This window comes from Poecilia mexicana, unplaced genomic scaffold (genome assembly GCF_051168715.1).
Source record: "Poecilia mexicana isolate PSO_F unplaced genomic scaffold, ASM5116871v1 scaffold_2, whole genome shotgun sequence".
Lineage (NCBI taxonomy): Eukaryota > Metazoa > Chordata > Actinopteri > Cyprinodontiformes > Poeciliidae > Poecilia > Poecilia mexicana.
In genome coordinates this window covers 24,852,254-24,870,431 of record NW_028263371.1, presented here as the reverse complement: position 1 = coordinate 24,870,431, position 18,178 = coordinate 24,852,254, and the positions used below count along the sequence as shown (strand labels likewise).

The following is an 18,178-nucleotide window of genomic DNA, read 5'->3' as shown; positions in this document are numbered from 1 at the left end:
TCTTACTTGATTTTATTTGAGTTCTGACTCAATAAGCTTCATGATTTTATTCTCCAGCTGTTTTACTAACAGGTCATGTGGACGAGTGTCTCCTGAGATTTTTCTCTCAAAGTCTCAGATTCATCAAGTTTCCTCAAAACACAAAATTATCAATTATTTTCCACTTTATTCATTAATTCATTAATCATTTCATCATTTGATTCTAACTTGATTTAGAACATAAATATAAATTCAATAAAACATGAATATAAAATAAAGTCAATATTTCAAACCTGTTTGTGTTTTTAGGTGAGTGGAGGAGCGCCACCTAGTGGCAGCAGGATCAGTGTGAGGACAGAGAGGACACAGTTCTTCCCTCTAAAATGTCTCTTAGTGGGGAACACCAGGACCACAGGTGAGGTCATGACCTTTACCCGTGCAGGAAAGGTCAAAGTTCAGCAGTGGAATCACCAAACCGTCTCCGTTCACAGGAAGCTATCAGAACCAGAACCAGAACCTGGACCTGGACCTGGACCCAGCCGTGTTTCCTTCAGCAGTAACAACTCAAAGAGGTGAGCTGGATCTAAGTGTTTTATTTTTTAAATGTTCATGTGAGTCCAACAAATATTACCTTTACAAAGTCGCCTTTTATCACCTGAAGAAATATTTTCCTCTAAATTTGACGATTTTATACAAATATATTAATGTGATTATTGGAAAACAATCCAGTCCTGCTGCCAACAACCAGGAGGCTTTTTATCACCAATCCATTTCTAACATGACCTTTTTATTAATTTTCAGGAGTCGTGCAGCTGAGCCCAGCTGTGTGTCATGGAAGAGCAACTGGTCAAAGGAATTTATTATTAATTTTAAATCAGACCAGCCTCCAGCAGCAGAGAGTCGGGTCCAAAGGTTCTGTTCAATGTTCTACTGACATGATCATAAAATATACCAGTTCTGGTCACATTTGATTTTCTGTTTGTATTTTAAAAAGTCATCATGATTGAATGTTTTCAGGGACTTTCTGGGTCTTTAGCAACGTTTGGGAGACATGAGGAACCTAGAAAACTCTGCAGCTGCAGAACAAGATGTGAAAGTTTATTAATAGGGAGAAAACATGTAATGATCTAAGAGCTGCATCAGCTGCTGCCATCTTAGATTTCAGCTCTGTGGAAACCACCTGTTGGAGCATTTTATGAATTTATCTAAAGAAATGCAGATACAATGTTGAGAATCTGTGGATAAACATTAGTGGAGCTCCAAGATTAAAACAGTTGATTCCTGTAATTCACTGATTATGGAGAAAAATATGAATTACATAATTGTTTCCTTTTAAATTTACTGATTTTATTAAAAATTAAATCTGCCAGGGTATGAATAATTTTGGTCTGAATTCTAAAATCAGAGCTAATTGAATTGTTTCTGCATAAAGAAGGTGGATGTTTTATTCTGTTCTGGATATTTAAACCTGAACCAAACAGACTTTTGCTGCTGTCTTTCTCTCAGCGTTTCAGTCCCAATCATCAGAAAACAGATCCTAAAATATCTCAGTGTTCCTAGTTAAACACCGATGGAACCTGTGCTGCTGTTTTTAAGGTTTAGAAAACTAAAGAACTATGCAAAGCTAATTCTGCCTCCAATCTGCAGAGAAGCTTCATCTCAGTTTGTCTCTGTGTGGACAGACAGATTCTGGTTCATTTGTCCTGGTTCCTCCACAGAGAGGATCTGCAGAGCTCAGAGGTTCCCACTGATCCGTCTGTCCAGCTGGACTCCATATTTATGGTCTGTACATCAGTTCTGTTCAGTCTGTAGACCAGAAGACTGTCAGTCTGTCCAACATGGACCTGATGTTCAGATCTAGTCTGATGTCTTCTCATTCTGTTCCAGCTGCTGGAGGAAAACATTGTCACATTCGTGAAGAACGAGCTGAAGAAGATCCAAAAGGTTCTGAGTCCAGATGACCCAGGATGCTCAGAGGGTCAGAGTGAGGATGAGGAGGTGATGGGGGGTGAGGATGAAGAGCAGAGGAGGAGCAGCAGAGAGGCGGTGATGAAGATCACCCTGAACTTCCTGAGGAAGATGAAGCAGGAGGAGCTGGCTGACCGTCTGCAGAGCAGTAAGAGGATTTCTACAACAATTCTGCTGTTATGTCGAATAATTAAAACATGATTACATGAGAAAATGAATTCAACTGAAATCAAACTAGAGAAACGAACAAATACAGAAAATCTTCATCAAACAGTCACATGATCTCAATGACGTTCTGGATTCAGCAGCTTTTTTATTTAAACATCACCTGTGGTGACTGGTTGCTGCTCATGAAATATAAACTTTGGGAACTTTATATTTACCGTAAAATACTGTAAAAAACCAACATGGCAGCAATGCACAAGATAAAAACCCATTTTAGTTTTAATTCCTGCACCCAGTACATAAAAATGTTCCGTTCAGCTACAGATGAAGAACCTTCAGAAACACACAGACAGCTACCAAATTCACACTGTGATGCAGCAGCGCCAACATTGAGGCCAGTAAATGATAAACTGCTGCTGATCTGCATGACATGAACTCTCCGACTGTCTACCGTCCATCTACATGCATCCAGACAGAAGAGGTGGCTAGAAGGTCTCCTTGTTGAACTGAGCTGCAGGCATTTGATGCAGATCATGTTAAAAAAGTTCTTGCCAAGTTTTTTATACAGTTTTTCCTGTTTATCCCTAAACAACCAACTATCAAAGTGTCTTCTGAATCCTTCTGCTTAGGGCAGAACCTGGATTTCTACTGGAAGTTGGTTTGTAAAGAGTAAACAGGATAGTGGAGAGAACAGTTACCTGGCTTGACCCAGTGCTGCATAATATTGTGTCCCAGTTTGCTGTTTTCATTGGTCACTCTTCCCAGCTGCAGTGGCCTGTCCAGACCTTACAGTGTTTTGTCTCCATGCAGGGACTCAACCTGGAAACTGTCAATGGAAACTCAAGTTAAACTTGAAGAAGAAGTTCCAGAGTCTCTCTGAAGGCGTCGCTGAACCTGGAAATCAAACGTTTCTGAACCAGATCTACACAGAGCTCCACATCACAGAGGGGTTAACTAGAGAGGTCAACCAGGAACATGAGGTCAGACGGATTGAAACAGCATCCAGGAAACAAGAAACAATCAGAAGAGAAGACATCTTTAAACCTGGAAGAGATCAACCAATCAGAACAGTGATGACCATGGGAGTGGCTGGCATTGGGAAAACACTGTTAACACAGAAGTTCACTCTGGACTGGGCTGAAGGCAGAACCAACCAGAACATCCAGTTCATATTTCCATTCACTTTCAGAGAACTGAATGTACTGAAAGAAGAAAAGTTCAGTTTGGTGGAACTGATTCATCACTTCTTTGAAGATATTAAAGATGCAGGAATCTGCAGCTTTGAAAAGTTTCAGGTTCTGTTCATCTTTGATGGTCTGGATGAAAGTCGACTTCCTCTGGATTTCCAAAAGACTAAAATGTTTACTGACCCTGAAAAGTCCAGTTCACTGGATGTTCTACTGACAAACCTCATCAGGGGGAACCTGCTTCCCTCTGCTCTCCTCTGGATAACCACACGACCTGCAGCAGCCAATCAGATCCCTGCTGACTGCGTTGGCATGGTGACAGATGTCAGAGGGTTCACTGACCCCCAGAAGGAGGAGTACTTCAGGAAGAGATTCAGAGATGATGAGGAGAAGGCCAGCAGGATCATCTCCCACATCCAGAAATCAAAAAGTCTCCACATCATGTGTCACATCCCAGTTTTCTGCTGGATCACTGCTAAAGTTCTGGAGGATGTGATGAAGACCAGAGAGGAAGGAGAGCTGCCCAAGACCCTGACTGAGATGTACATGAAGTTCTTGTTGCTTCACAACAAAATCAAGGAGGAAAAGTACAGAGGAAAACCTGAAAAAGATCCAGAGAACAAGAAGCTGATTGAGTCTCTAGGAAGACTGGCTCTAGATCAGCTGCTGAAGGGAAACCTGATCTTCTATGACAAAGATCTTGATAAATGTGGCATCAACATCAAAGATGCTGCGTTGTTCTCAGGAGTTTTCACTCAGATGTTTAAAGAGGAGACTGGGCTGGGCAACATCTCCATCTACTCCTTTGTTCATCTGAGCATCCAGGAGTTTCTGGCTGCCGTCTACATGCTCCACTGCTTCACCAGCAGGAGGTCAGAGGTCATCAAGACCTTCCTGGGAGAAAAATACAATGAAACATCTCTAGATAAGTTCATGAAGAAAGTCATGGAGAAATCCCTCAGCAGTGAAAATGGCCACCTGGACCTGTTTGTCCGCTTCCTTCATGGTCTCACTGTGGAGTCCAACCAGAGACTCTTAGAAGATCTGCTGGGTCAGACAGAGAACTGTCCAGAAACCATCCAGAGAATCATCACCAACCTGAAGGAGATGAACACTGATAGAATCTCTGCTGACAGAAGAATCAACATCTTCTACTGTCTGATGGAGATGAACGACGTCTCATTTTATCAGGAGATCCAACGGCTGCTGGATTCAGGGAAGTATCTCTCAGTGACTGACTGTTCAGCTCTGGCCTTCATGCTGCAGATGTCAGAGGTTCTGGATGAGTTGGACCTGAAGAAGTACAACACATCAGAATATGGACGACGGAGACTGGTTCCAGCTGTGAGGAACTGCAGAAAGGCTCGGTGAGTCCAGATGTTTTCATTGTGTGAATGCTGATTCAGCACTATTGTCCTCCTGTTTCTTCTTCTTTCTTCAAGTTGATTCTGGATGTTTTTGGCCTTTAACTACTTCCTTCATCCTCTGGATGATTTCAGCCATTCAAACATCTAAACATTCAGTTCATCCAGGACAGCTGCAGCTTCTGGTTTTTACACATTTTGATCATTTAAAAATATTTAACTTTTTATCAGTTTTCAGGTAGAAATGAATAGAAAACCCTGAACTCTAGAAAATGTCTATTTCCTCTAAGATCCAATCATCCAGAGAGACTTTTTAAACTTTAAACTCTCTTCACTCGTTGAGCTGCTGCTCCATAATTCACCTTTTAGGATCTTTGACTGTTTTTATAAAATAATTGTTTAGGTTTGATGGAAATTTGGACCATTAAAATAAACCATTGCATTAATTATAAACTTTGTGAACAGTGTTGATCTTCTTCATCCCATCATCATCCTCTCCTCTTCCTCCTCCACTAGTTTCCTCTGAGTTTGTAACTGAGACCAAAATGTGGTGATTGTTGTCTGGTTCCAGAAAAAGTCCTAGTTTCTGTCAGATCCTCCCAAAGCTCTGAGAACTCTGCTTCCAGAGCTGGAACCATTTTCCTCATCAACTCTTCATCTGCAGCCTTTGTTGAAGCTGTTAGCTGTCCTCCATGAAGACCTGCAGAGACATGAGCTTCAGCTCTTTAGACATCCCAGCCTCTTTAGTTCTGGAGAACTTTCACTGCTTCACCATGAAGATGCTGCTGGACCCAAACGCTCCGTCTCCTCCAGGGGTTTTGCTCTTCAGCTCTTTAGGAATTTAGCAACAATTTCTTCTGACATCCAAACCTTTGTTCCTCTGAGACGATGGACAGACCACTGTAGAGACATGTGTCCCTCTTCCAACCAGTTTGTCCCAGTTCCTCTCAGACCAACAGAGGACGGTCCAGACCTGAAGGAGCAGCAGGACCGGTTCTGCTGCTGCTCTGCAGGACGACCAGAACAATCTGCAGCTTTTAGCTGAAGCAGGTTGACGACTGTCCACTTTCTACTTTGTTACAGCATCAAATCCAGCAGATGAACGGAGACACAACTGGGAGCATCATGTGTCTGGTCTGCTCCCAGTTTCCTCTGTGACAGCATTTAATAACCTGCTGCTGGGAGCCATGTTTCTATAGAATATACTACTATTATTAATGATGAGGAGGATTCTAGATGCTGCAGCAGCAGATATGGGCTAAACAAACCCAGAGATGCCAGAGGTCCACAGCAGGCTGGACTTCCTGCTCTGCTCACTTCATTTATAACTCACTTCCTGCTTGGTGGAAGATCTCAAGGAGCCAAACGGTCTAGTCCAAGTCAGTGTGACTTGTCAGAGCTGTGAGCAGTTCCTCCTCCTCTCCATCACCTCCAGTAGTTTCCTTCATTCAGCTCAGTCAGCCTCTTCATCAGCTGCTGCAGCTCCTTTGAGGCTCTGATGCTGCAGAGAAACTGAACTTTCCTTCACAGATGATAGAAGATCTTCAACATCTGACTGAGCTGAAGGTCTGAGGACATGAAGCCTGGACCAGAACCAGAACCAGAACCTGGACTTTAGTCAGGAACTGCACAGACTCTCTGTCGGGTCAAACTCAGTAAACTGAAGATCAGATATTGATCAGATGATGACATCATGATGACATCACTGTTATCATATTTTATCTGTTTATGATCCAGATTGATTTCATTAGAACTGAATTTATTTCTTCTCTCATCACAGACTTGGTGGCTGTGAGATCCAAAAGGCTGAATGTGAAGTTTTGGCTTCAGCTCTGAAGTCCAACCCAGATCTGACTGAACTGGAAATAAGTGAGATCCAAGGACTGGGAGACTCTGATATGAAGAATCTGTTTGAGATCCTGGAGAGTTCAGTCAGTAAAGTGAAGAATCTGAGGTTTGTTTTCTCTATTTATACAATAAAATCATTTATTGATACTTTAATCCTTTGTTTAATTAATAATTTTATTATAATATATTTTAAAACAACCTGTTTAAATGTCATTAAAATCTCTAAAACATTTTACCTCATAAATGAATTATTTTCTTATTTCTGATTTTGAGATTATTGAACTTTGTTTTTCAGTTTTTAAAATGTTTTTTTTACTGATGAACAAAATGAGTAAAATAATTCAAATGAAGTTAATTAATGATGGAGATGTTTCAGTTTGGTTGGTAAAGATTCAGATTGTTTTATTTCTGATTCTGATCTTTACATCCAGAATGAAATGTTTTCCTCCAGTCGAGCCACAAACACTGACCAGTTCAAATCATCATTAATGAAACATCTAAGTGACTGATTGTAGAAAAGCAAATCTAGATGATCTGAATGACAGTGAGGTTTGCAGCAGCAGCAGGTTCCTCACTTTGTCCTGAAGCTGTGGTTCTGTTGGGCCGGGTCAGAGAGGAACCGTCCTCTTCAGTCTGACAGCTGTCAGTCGGTTGGAGCCTCGTCTCTGTGATGAAGCTTCATCAGGTCACGTCTCCTTAGGAAATAATGGCCTCCATTGGCTTTCAGCAGCTTTAAGAAGAACCCAAGGCCATTCATGAATAAACTGAGTGGTTCTGATCCGGTTACCAAGTCGGGTCTCCAGCTGATGATCAGGAACCAGCAGAAATAGCTCACCTCATCCAGGCTGCTGCTCATAGAAAACTTTGAGTTTCTTTATTGATAAAATGTTCTGGTTCTGCTGGTTTGGACTCTTTAAACCAGTTTGACTGGATCAGATGTTAGAATCAGTTCATCATGTTTCTTTTACATTCAGGGAAATTAATTTTCTACATTTTTATTTATTTGTTCATATTTCAGTTTTAACTGCATCCTGTTGGCTTCAGCTCATATTTTATTCTTTATTCAGATTGATGAGCTGCAGTTTGTCAGAGACCAGCTGGACGTCTCTGTTCTCAGCTCTGAAGTCCAAACTGACCCATCTGACAGAACTGAACCTGTACAACACCAACCTGGAAGATTCTGGACTGATGGAGCTCTGTGGTTTTCTACAGACTGAAGGCTGCAGACTGAAAACATTGAGGTTTGTAATTATATAATTATTGATATTTCAGTGAATAATTATCTATAATTGATCATTAATCAAAGTTCATATCTTCTGTTCTAATAAATATTTTCTGAGTTTGTTCCTGGACTTGGATCCAGAGTTTAATTTAGTCCCTCTGTGTAACTGAGTTGGACCTGCTGACCTGAGGTCAGAACAGGACAGCATTCGGACCTCCAGTGTGTAGAAATCCCCCTCATGTCAAGCAGGTCAAAGGTCAGATCAAAAACGGAGAGAATGAAAATCAATAATCAATGATTGATGCTTCAACACTTTGATCAGAACCTGGAATGATTTTACTGACTAAAATCCTCCAACACAACATGACCCAGTACCAGGTTCTGGTTCTGGTTCTGAAGTCAGCAGGTCTTTATTGAAGCAGCAGCTTGTTGGCTTTAATATTCATGAGAATCTTTAACTGGTTCTGTTGGACTGGTTCACCTGCATCCTGTTGGCTTCAGCTCATCTTTTATTCTTTATTCAGGATGACTTACTGCAGGTTGTCAAAGATCAGCTGTGATTTTCTGGCCTCAGCTCTGAATTCCAACAGCCTCCATCTGACAGAACTGAACCTGATGAACAACAACCTGAAAGATTCAGATGTTCAGCAGCTGAAGGATCTTGTAGAGACTTTAAAGTAAGTAAATGTTTGTAGTGAGTCCAGCTGCTGTCAGCATATTGAACTAAACCCAGTTAGCATCAAAGCAAAGCTCCAGTGTTCCCAGTAAAGCTGCAGCTTCTCAGTGGGAGGAGAATGGTTCAGGCTTCCTGATTGGACACAGAGACAGCAATCAGCCAATCAGAGGAGCAGCAGCTTGCTGTGTTCCTGTGTTTGTGTTGGTGTGAAGATGAGTGTTGTTGCTGTGTCCATGTCTCCAGGACGTCCAGCTGGACTCCAGCGTCCAGCCGTCCACCATGTCTAGAGACAGTGGTCCTCATTCATCAAACTGTGGCAGCAGCAGATCTGATCTCAGATCTGCTTGTTCTCTCAGTTCAACAGGAAACAACTGATCAGGTTCATCTTGGTCACAGCTCTGAGATCAGTCTGACTGCAGCCTGGAAACCATCTACTGGATGTGCTGCGTCACTGACTGCTGCTGGAGAGGCTGGAAACACTCACTGATCTGATCTCTCCATCCTTCTTCTCTCTGCAGGTTCTGATCTCTGTAAAGTAGAGAACGGTCTCTGTGTCCTGCTGATCCTCAGAGGTTGAAGCTGCAGCAGTTTGAGTCTAAAGAGACTCTGACTGGATCATGATGACCTCTGACCTCCAAGATTTTCCTCCTGTTTATTTTCTCATGTCTGTCATTTAGTGTCTGATATTGTTTGTCTCTTTGGATCAATAAAGATCCGATTCAAACTGGGCTCCAGTTAGAGGCTTCATGGAGTTTTGATCTGAACTGGATTCAACTGGAAAGTAGAGATGTGCCGATCAGGTTTTTTCCCGCCGATACCGATACCGATCACCCATGAGGGCCGATCACCGATACTGATCACCGATACTGATCACATAATTATTATGTATTTATTTTTTATCATAAACCCTACTGGTTACATTATGTGGAAAAAGGAACCATGAATCCACCTTAATTTAGACAAAAACTTGTTTTTAATGACTTTTTCCAAGAAGAAAACTAAACAAAACAGGTATTGTGCAAATTATACTACTATTGATAATACTATCTTTAACAGACTGATAACATATGAAGGCTCTGAAGAGGCTAAATAATACAAAGAGCCAAAATAAAACCTCTCAACATTGCCAAAAAAATTCAAGTATAAAACTTAACATTCAAAGGCAAATACAGGTTCCATTACAATAAACAATCCAGAGTTAATGAATGAAAACTTCCTGTTAGCATGGCGGCTAGCTGATTACTGCTAGCTCTGAGTGGCTGTTTCTGACGGAGCGGAGTAATTATGCAGGACAGGGAGGAGATCGATTATTTGTTTTAGAGATTATCTGTCTCATGTTAGGACAGCGAAAATTTTAATATGTAAAATGTATTTTTTTTTAAGTTAGATGCTGCAGCTTTAAGCAGGTTCGGTGTGAGAGTCACTACCAGGTGGAGCAGAAGCGAAGCTCCTCTGTGAAATATTACTACCTGTAGTGTAGCAGCGGTTCAACAGCGAGAGCAGAACCAGCGTCTTACATCGCAAGCTCGAAGACTTAAATAATTTTTGCGGGTTATTTGTTTAGCTTTCTGACCGTCATGCTAATCCGGGTGAGTGTTTGTAGCTGTGCGCTGCTTTACCTGCTATCTGATCCTTCGTATGTCTTTTTTACTGCAGTGAGCCTCGATGTAGCCAAACTCCGTCAAGTATGGCATTGTTTTTATGCCATATTAGATTCGTTGTGATGATGCATTTTGACCTGCTTCACCCCACCTGCTTTAATTTTCCGCCGCAACACGCAAACTTCCCCATTCACTCAGTGCAATATAGTTCCACATCGCTTAGGATTTGTTGCTGCGCGTTTGCGCAGTGTGAAGGAAAGAGGAGACCAGCTGCACAGGCAGGCTGCGAAATGAGAAGCAGGTGATCGGTATCGGTAAAAGAGACAATGATCGCCGATCACCGATCATGCACTTTTTCACGGAAATCGGCCCGATTATGATCGGTGACCGATCGATCGGCACTCCTCTACTGGAAAGTTGATCTTTTTTCTCTCTGATTCATTTTCATCCTGGAGCCAGAAATGGTCTGAGATGGAAACATGGGAATCATTTTCAGTTCAGCTTTGAATCATAAAGACACTTCAAACCTCTTTTCTCTGCTGCTTCTTCTTCTGTTGACAGGAAAATGTTCCTCAAAGCTCCACAGATAAAAAGATGATTTACTGGAAACTGCAGAGAAACTTCAGCTTCCATCACAGAAACCAGTTTAACCAGTTTAGAACTGGATGTCCCACAGAATCTCTGAATGTTTTTGTGTTTTACTTTTTTAACTCCATGTTTTGTGTTTTACTTTAAGTTTACTAAATAACTTTAGGACTCGATGTGTCACTTCAGGATCTTTACTGAGATTTTATTGACTTATTCAGACCTCAGAGAATCACTGGGATAATGTGCTGATTGGTTTATGTTTGTTTATATTTATTCTAATGTAATGTGGGTTATTTGGTTAATAAAGATTTTAATAATGTTATGTGTACAAATCTAATAACTGCACCTTTTATTATAATCCTTCATGCTATTAAATATATTTAATTTTCTATTTTTACTTTGACATGTTTATTTAGTAATAACATAAACATCCTGTTCAGTTGATTTCAGCGTTTTAAGCTTCTAATTTAGACAACAGTTTATTTTGCATTATTTAGACCAAGAATATTTAAATAAAATACATGAGCTAACTGGTTTCCAGCTTCAGACTAGCAGGTTAACTGGTTCCCAGTGATATAAATGAAGGCAGATTCTTCTCCTGGTTCACTTCAATGTTTTCTCTGTCAGTGTGAACGAGAAGCAGCTCCACAGAGACTCTGAGCTATGCTAGCGATGCCAACAGCTTTTAGCAGCAGCTTGTTTTAAACACAAACTGATTATCAGGAGCTGCAGATCTAAACTCTGATGCTGAACAATGGAGTCTGTCCTTCAGTTCACTGATAATCGATCATAATTTTATAATTCATCATTGAACAAGTTTGAAGGATTTTAGTGTGTAGTTACAATGTGTGACCACAGGAGAGCGGTAGAGAGCGAGTCTGGCAAAAACAAAAATGTAAAAATAATCTTCCGTTTACTACAGTTTAATATTTTTAAAAGCTCATTGACTTTTTAATTTTATTAATTGTTCTTTAGGTGGTTCCACCTGCTTGAGGTCCTGATCTCAGCTGGTTGAAGCTTATCAACAATAAATGTTTTTAGTTTAAATGTTTATAGTTTTTCCAGACTGACTCAAAATTACCCAGGGTGGGATATTTTCATCTAAACTGGCTCAGAGTTCTGGTATCCCCAGTTGCAGATGCTGTAAGTCTTGCATGGATTTAAAAAATAAAAAATTACCAATGCTTTCAAGTAAAATTAATCAAAACAGAAAATAGTTTTCCAGTCTTGGAAGGTAAATTTATCCTTTCATGATCTACATGTATGAAAATGGTTCAACAGTCCTAAAGGTTCAGTCAGAACTATAGAGGAATTGTTTAACTCAAAGAACACTCATGTGTTAAAATGACCTAGTCAAAGACCAAACCTGAATTCAAAGCTAAATCAATAACTAAAAATAAAAACTGATATCCACAGACTCTCACCATCTAATTTGACACATAAAATCCAGACACGCTCACATCAAAGGGCATTTTAGAGAGATTTTCTTTTGTTCTTCCTATTTTGAGCTTCTTTAATTGTCGTTTCATGGCCACTTGCCACTTTAAATCCAAATGTGCTGCACCTAGCCACGCTCCCCGACTCAACGTTTACACTTGTAAATGAAAATGGCTGCCAACAGATGTGCAACAACTGTCCATCCTTGAATAGTAGAAGTGGAACCTCCTTCACAACCAACAAGAACGCAGCAAGAGGTTTCTGGACGGTAAGTCAACAAAGCACTTGTCTTTTCCAGCAGCCATTGTACAGCTGACCAAATGTGCTGGAGTTCAGCTTGGGTTGCTAGGTAATGGGGCTGGGCTCTGGTAGGGTTGCTAGGTAACAGCGCATCATTTTCCAAACAAAAAACATTAGTCGCCAAAAAAGACAATGGGAGCGTTTTAAGAAGCAGTGATAACCCAAACACAAGTACAAAAATGTGCAAAATGTGAATTTTGCATAATGGAGTCCCTTTAAATATAAAAACTACATAATGCTTTCTTGAGGCATCGGATGCTAATGATAAAGATAATAGTTTTATTACTGGTTCTCTCCGCTTCCAGTTTTTTATTTCTGTCATAAAAAGCTAATTTTTCTCTTGATGAATATTGATTATGTGCCTCATGTAAAGGTTCCCTAAAGACATCTGAGCCGTTTCGTTCCACCAGAAAACCTACAAAACCTGGCAAAAGTTGTTCAAATGTCACAATTACATTTACAAACTAAATGAGCCCCTCTGGTCCGGTCCGGCTTGTTTACCTTCTGTGAATATTGATGAGCGAGGGACTCTTCCCGCTCACAGGGCCCGGCGGTAATTTGTCAAGAGATTCCCCATCAGCGTTTGGAGCAAGGCGGCCATTATTGCTTCTGTCGTTCAATCAGTTCACTTCTTTCCCCTCATTTCAACACTTCCCTGCTTTGAAACTCTCTGTAATTACATCCCATGTGGTTCTGGCTGCACACACCACCATCTTGTGGAGGGATTTCGCCGTTGCCAAGGGCACGGAGATGAAGACAGAGGCAGGAGGAAGAGGAGACCCCCGACTCTTCTTGTGATAGTGTGGCAATAGCGGTGTCCACTATTAAATTTTAAAGTATTACATCCAACAATGCCACCCGAGATCTTGGCCCCAGGACTATTCAACTTCTCATATCTACAAAAAGGCCACGCCAGGTCGGGACAGATCATAATGTTTTTAAAAAGAATTTAATTTATTTTTCCAAAAGTTTAAAATAGGCCTTCAACAATAGAATATATGCATTAAAGAAGACAGTTTACAAACTTCACAAAATACATATTGCACATCAGCTCTCAGCGGCAAGTCGTTTTCAAACCCAACAAAAAAACATGCAGAAAACAAAACAAAAAAAAAAACAAACACTGCAACCCAACCAAAGAAAACATGCAAAGCAAATGAACAAAAAGCAAAACGAGCAAAGCACTGAACTAAATAAACCAAATCATGCAAGCAATTGACAAATTAAACCTACATGCAAACAAAGAAGAAAAAAAAATACAAATTGTAAAACGTACTGAAAAATAGGGGAACTCACCATAAACGGTTGAACCCTGGCCAAAATAAAGAATAAATCAATTGGGTAAATGATACCCAGCTGAAAAGGCAAGAAGCAAAAGTAAAGACAAAACAACGGCGTTGGCGTGGCCGTGCTTCCCTTACGCCACGGACAATTAGGCCAGGTGCGCGCACCAGTAAGCGGCAGGAGGAGGGAGGGGGGAACCACACAACAGTCCACCGCCAAGTCCCGAACACCTCAGGATCTAAAAATAAAATTTAAGGTGAACTATGGCACCGAGCTCAACAAGCTGACAATGAACCCACCTACCTCGGTTAAGAGCTCCACGCCCACGACGCGTGCCTGATCACACGCACTCCCAGAGAGCAAAACGGGAGCACCAGCACAACCTCAATCCTGAACCAAAAGGAAGCACAATCACCACAAACTAATCTAAAAACCAACATAAGGAAAATCACAAAACTAACCTGAAGACCATTACTTGATGCTTGAGGAAAGACAGGATCACACAAGCTCACAACGCCATCTCCACAGGTCAAAACAATTGTATGAGAGTGCACACCCCACACACCTGGCTTTAAAGGGTACGTTGGTGCCGCCCACCACTCACCTTAAAGGTGAATTCCACAATAGCTTCTTGTTCAAAACGTCTCCAACGAATGGCTTTGAGAGATTAATATCAAGCGATTAAAAGATTGCAAACTGTTGGAGCCTATTAAGAATTAGATTAATTTATTTTTTGCTAAATTATTAATTTCCACAGATTTAAAGCCATGCGAATGGTAGATCTATTGTTGTATATTTATTTATGTATTTATTTGTTTTGCTCCTTGTCAGCCTCCTGCAGTGATTAACAGGCAGAAGCAGCTGCTGGGGCTGATCTGATTGTTTGGTGAAGGAGTGAAAAGGTTTTTGTACCGCAAGTTAACGTTTTATCTGAAGTCAACTCGGAGATTATTTTTTTGTTATTTTCATAAGTAAAATAAACTCCTTTGAAACAGGAGAAGTCTCCGCGAGCGATTTTTATTGTTTCTGAGTGAGTCGAAAACTTCCTCCAGAGGGACTCTGGCATTTTTGTTTTCTGGACCTTTTGTGATGCAAGAGTGGAAATAACAGTTAATATCTTTTTTTTTTTTTAAACAATTTGCAATAAATTACCATTAACATTTCATGAGGCAATAATTAAGCTTAAATGATCATAATACAAGAAAATTAAAGTCATTTCACTCTTTAACAACTTTGTGAAGCCTTGTGGTTAAGTTTGACACATTTACACGAATATAAGTAAGTAGATAAAGTTTCTCTTGAAACTCTAAAGCACTTTCCCCAAATATAAAATCAACCTTAAATTATACTAAGAACAAAACATACAGAAGAAACTAAACATTACATTTTTGTAATATATTTTAAAAAACTATCATTCATTAATCATTTACCTGCATTTGCTGTATTTTCATTGTCAAATACTTTTTCCCATTGGTTAAATTTCCTCCAACATCCCAATCTCATCTTCTTCAATAATCTTTCACAAACTTTGTTTTTGTTTGCAGCCAGGATTACCTTTGTCAAAAATGTCTTCTTTCCTCTCTGCATTCATTATATTCCCTAAATGCATTAGATAGAAACCACCTCACCTTTTCATTTTATTACCTGCACATCATTCTAGATTCTCTCTATATTATCAAATCCATTTCACTCACAGCCTTTCCACTTTATTTCTACTTAAGTTCAGATATGTTGAAGCAGTGCAGAGTGTCCTGAGGATGAGAATCGCTCCCTAAAAAGAAAAGCAGTCGATCTTCAGGGAACGATTTTGGAAAGTTTCCTAAAAGCTCTTTAAGAAATATATTTTTAAACTTATATCAGCCACTCAGGGAGAATACTTACTAATAGTTTCATAGAGTAATACAGAAGAATCTGTTGGTGTTATTAAGTTATTATTACAATATTACATGTAAATCAAGACAGAAAAACATCATGTTTTTCCATCTGTAGTGGAAGAAGCGGAGCAGAAAATGACCCGAAGCTCACTACCTCCATCTCCATCTCTATATTTCAGTCTCATATCTAAGATGGATTCGATGCTTTTATTGCTTCTGAAAAAAATCAATGAACTCAGAAAATCAGCGTTCTGGCTGAGTGGAGGAGAATAATCGGAGCGCTGCCTTCCAGTCCAGCGTTTCTCCAGTCGGCTCCTCCGTCCTTCACAGCAGAGGAAGTTCAGGAGCCTTGAGGAGCTGCTGAGCCGCATCTGAACCCGTCAGCGCGAACAGCGTGACCCCTGAACTGTACGCCGCCGGGATGCTGACGTGAGCCGTCCTGGGCCCGTCCTCCAGCTCCTCCTCTAACATCATCTGCCTCACTTGACCTGGAGAAAAGAAAACCAGAATCAAACATGGCGGCTCAGAGGTCGGCGTCAGGAGAAGGTCGCCGCCTCACCCTCGACGTCCAGCTGCTGCCAGCGCGGGTCGGACTGGATGTCAGAGAGGTCGGACGGCGAACCGTCGGGCGTCAATCTCTGCAGAACGTCTTCCCGACGAACCAGCAGCACCGACTGGCTGCAGAGTCGCTGGTGAACTTCGACCTCCCCGACTGAAGGAGAGAACAGAACCAAACTTCTTTAAGTTCAGATGAGAGTAGAAAACAAAACAGAGATTCTGATAAAGAAAAACAATTCTGACTTGAAACATTTAGAAATAAAAAACAGACATAAATGACCTGAAATCCACATTTATTTGACAACTCTGCACCAGTACAGCTCACTTAAACACACCAACGTGTAAAAACAACTTTAATTTGTTCACTCAGTGCAATTAGGAGTAAAATAACCAATGAGAAACCAACAGGTTGGTCAAATAAACAATAAATCTTCTGGCTCACACACCTACATCCAAAGGGTTGGTCATAAAAACGGCTCTGGGTGCGACTCCAAATATGAGCTGATGGTGCCAAGCGTCGGGCACCTCCTCGCCGTCGGGCACGGCCAGCTGCATGTTCATGGTCGCCACGGGAACGGCGCCCTTCTTGATCCAGCGTGCGAGCCACGGGACCAGCCTGACGCGCCGCCGGGGATAAAGGTGGAAGAAGCGGCCGACGGCCTTCCCGCCGCTGGCCTCCTGAGCGCCTCGGATCAGCTGAACGTGAGTCGCACCTGGACGAAGGTAAACATCACCGGTCGCTAACGGCAACAGGAAAAAGGATTCACACTAGAGATTTTATCCAGATTTTTTATTTTGTCTCATGGAAAATCTAGATTATTTTTAATTAATTCCTTCCTGGTGTTTACAAAATTCAGAGTGATGTCAGGGCGGCCATCTTGTTTTGACTTTGAATTCAGATTTACAATGAAATATTTGGGTCAAGCTTTGAGTTTTTTTCTATTACAAGAATTAACTTGTAATTTCAGGAGAATTTCAACATAAAACTTAAAAAGTTTAAATGTGAAGTTTTACATTGCTATAAGTTTTACAGATAGTTTTTTAACCATCACCATCATATTATCATCATTACAAGAACTCTAAAAATTTATTTAGTTTGTTTTAACGACAGACAGAACTGATCACATAAGATGTTAATAACTAGAAGCTTTTTTCTCATAAAAACGACTTTTACTTGTAAATTTAAGATATTTATCTAGTAAAATGTTTTATTTTTCTAATATCACGACTTTTAGAAAAAAAAATTAAAAATTTCTTGTAGCCTGACTCTAACACTTCATTGTACAACTTGCAGATAAATATCTTCTGTCATTTGTAATTTCTTTTTACGACGAGAAATTGGATGTCATATGAAACAAATCTTACATTTTATTAATCCAGATCCCTTAAAATTCTTTACCAAATATAACCTGCAGATTTAGATTCAACTCTTTGTACTCTAACACAATTAACATCTTTTACATACAGAAAATCATGACAAGAAATAGATTTTCTCTTTACTTTGGCGCCCCCTGTAGCCCAGCGCCCCTATATGCGTCACTGCTGTCAGCTCTAGTCTCAATATAAATGAACAGCGCCCTATTTCGCTGTCAAACATGTTGGGAAACTTTTCTTCACGCACCAACATCCCATAATATAAACACGGCCGCAGCTCACCAGCTTCGCTGCGGGACAGCAGGTAGTCTGCCAGCGGAGACTCGTTCCTCCTCAGGCGGGTCTGGACGCAGCGGTCAGCTTCTTCCGGCGAAACATCCACTCCGAGGGCCTTCAGGACGTCCACCACCGCTGTGGCCCCGCAGGCCGACGCTCCGATCTGCTGGGTCTGCCTCTCCAGAGCCTCCTGGATGGACCACAGCATGGCAGCAGCCGCCTCTTCCTCCTCCTGGTCCTCCGGCTCTGCCTCCATCCGAGCGCTCCACCTGCGGAGAAACGACCAGCTCGCTCTTATTTGAAATCTAATTCAGCGCCACTATCAGTTATAAAGCGACAACAGCGACACCTACTGTCGCTTCTGTAAAATGTTTCAATCCGTTCGGCTTTTGCTCCGTTTCACTTGATATTTTTCTCCACTTTCAGTCAGACTGACAACCACCAGCTGACTCCAACAACAATGCTCAGTGAGCATGC

General features: G+C 41.0%; 3 protein-coding genes across 4 annotated transcripts in view; 1 reads left to right on the top strand and 2 right to left on the bottom strand.

The window, feature by feature from the left end:
• The window catches only part of gart (phosphoribosylglycinamide formyltransferase), a 26,464-nt gene extending 11,297 nt beyond the window's left edge, over positions 1–15,167 (bottom strand). The window contains exon 1 of the mRNA XM_088013141.1: positions 15,050–15,167. The gene's annotated coding sequence lies outside the window, so the exon portion shown is untranslated. The remainder of the gene's footprint in view (positions 1–15,049) is intronic.
• The window catches only part of LOC106913309 (NLR family CARD domain-containing protein 3-like), a 50,709-nt gene continuing 33,062 nt past the window's right edge, over positions 532–18,178 (top strand). The window contains exons 1-6 of the mRNA XM_088013154.1: positions 532–551; positions 781–1,761; positions 1,867–2,095; positions 2,923–4,666; positions 6,444–6,617; positions 7,579–7,752. Of these exons, the coding sequence (XP_087869280.1) occupies positions 1,759–1,761; positions 1,867–2,095; positions 2,923–4,666; positions 6,444–6,617; positions 7,579–7,752 (2,324 nt within the window). The 5' untranslated portion in view covers positions 532–551; positions 781–1,758. The remainder of the gene's footprint in view (positions 552–780; positions 1,762–1,866; positions 2,096–2,922; positions 4,667–6,443; positions 6,618–7,578; positions 7,753–18,178) is intronic.
• On the bottom strand, positions 14,621–18,178 carry LOC106911664 (uncharacterized). Of its 2 annotated transcripts, none has more exons than XM_088013201.1 (5): positions 18,055–18,178; positions 17,708–17,970; positions 16,498–16,791; positions 16,053–16,205; positions 14,621–15,981 (listed from the first exon to the last, which is right to left on the bottom strand). In XM_088013201.1, the coding sequence occupies exons 2-5, from the start codon at positions 17,955–17,957 to the stop codon at positions 15,818–15,820; spliced, it is 861 nt and encodes a 286-aa protein (XP_087869327.1). In that variant the 5' UTR covers positions 17,958–17,970; positions 18,055–18,178; the 3' UTR covers positions 14,621–15,817. The 2 variants fall into 2 exon arrangements, with proteins under 2 accessions (XP_087869327.1, XP_014833953.2); XM_014978467.2 differs by having other exon boundaries at positions 15,304–15,981; positions 16,498–16,764.

What these genes read in the sequence shown, in the direction of transcription:
- LOC106911664 (XM_088013201.1), bottom strand. Translation starts at nt 17,957, where the DNA reads ATGGAGGCAGAGCCGGAGGACCAGGAGGAGGAAGAGGCGGCTGCTGCC. An exon ending in GCTGTCCCGCAGCGAAGCTG is followed by an intron (nt 16,792 to 17,707) that starts GTGAGCTGCGGC and finishes TGTTGCCGTTAG; the next exon opens with CGACCGGTGATGTTTACCTT. An exon ending in GACCAACCCTTTGGATGTAG is followed by an intron (nt 16,206 to 16,497) that starts GTGTGTGAGCCA and finishes TCTCTCCTTCAG; the next exon opens with TCGGGGAGGTCGAAGTTCAC.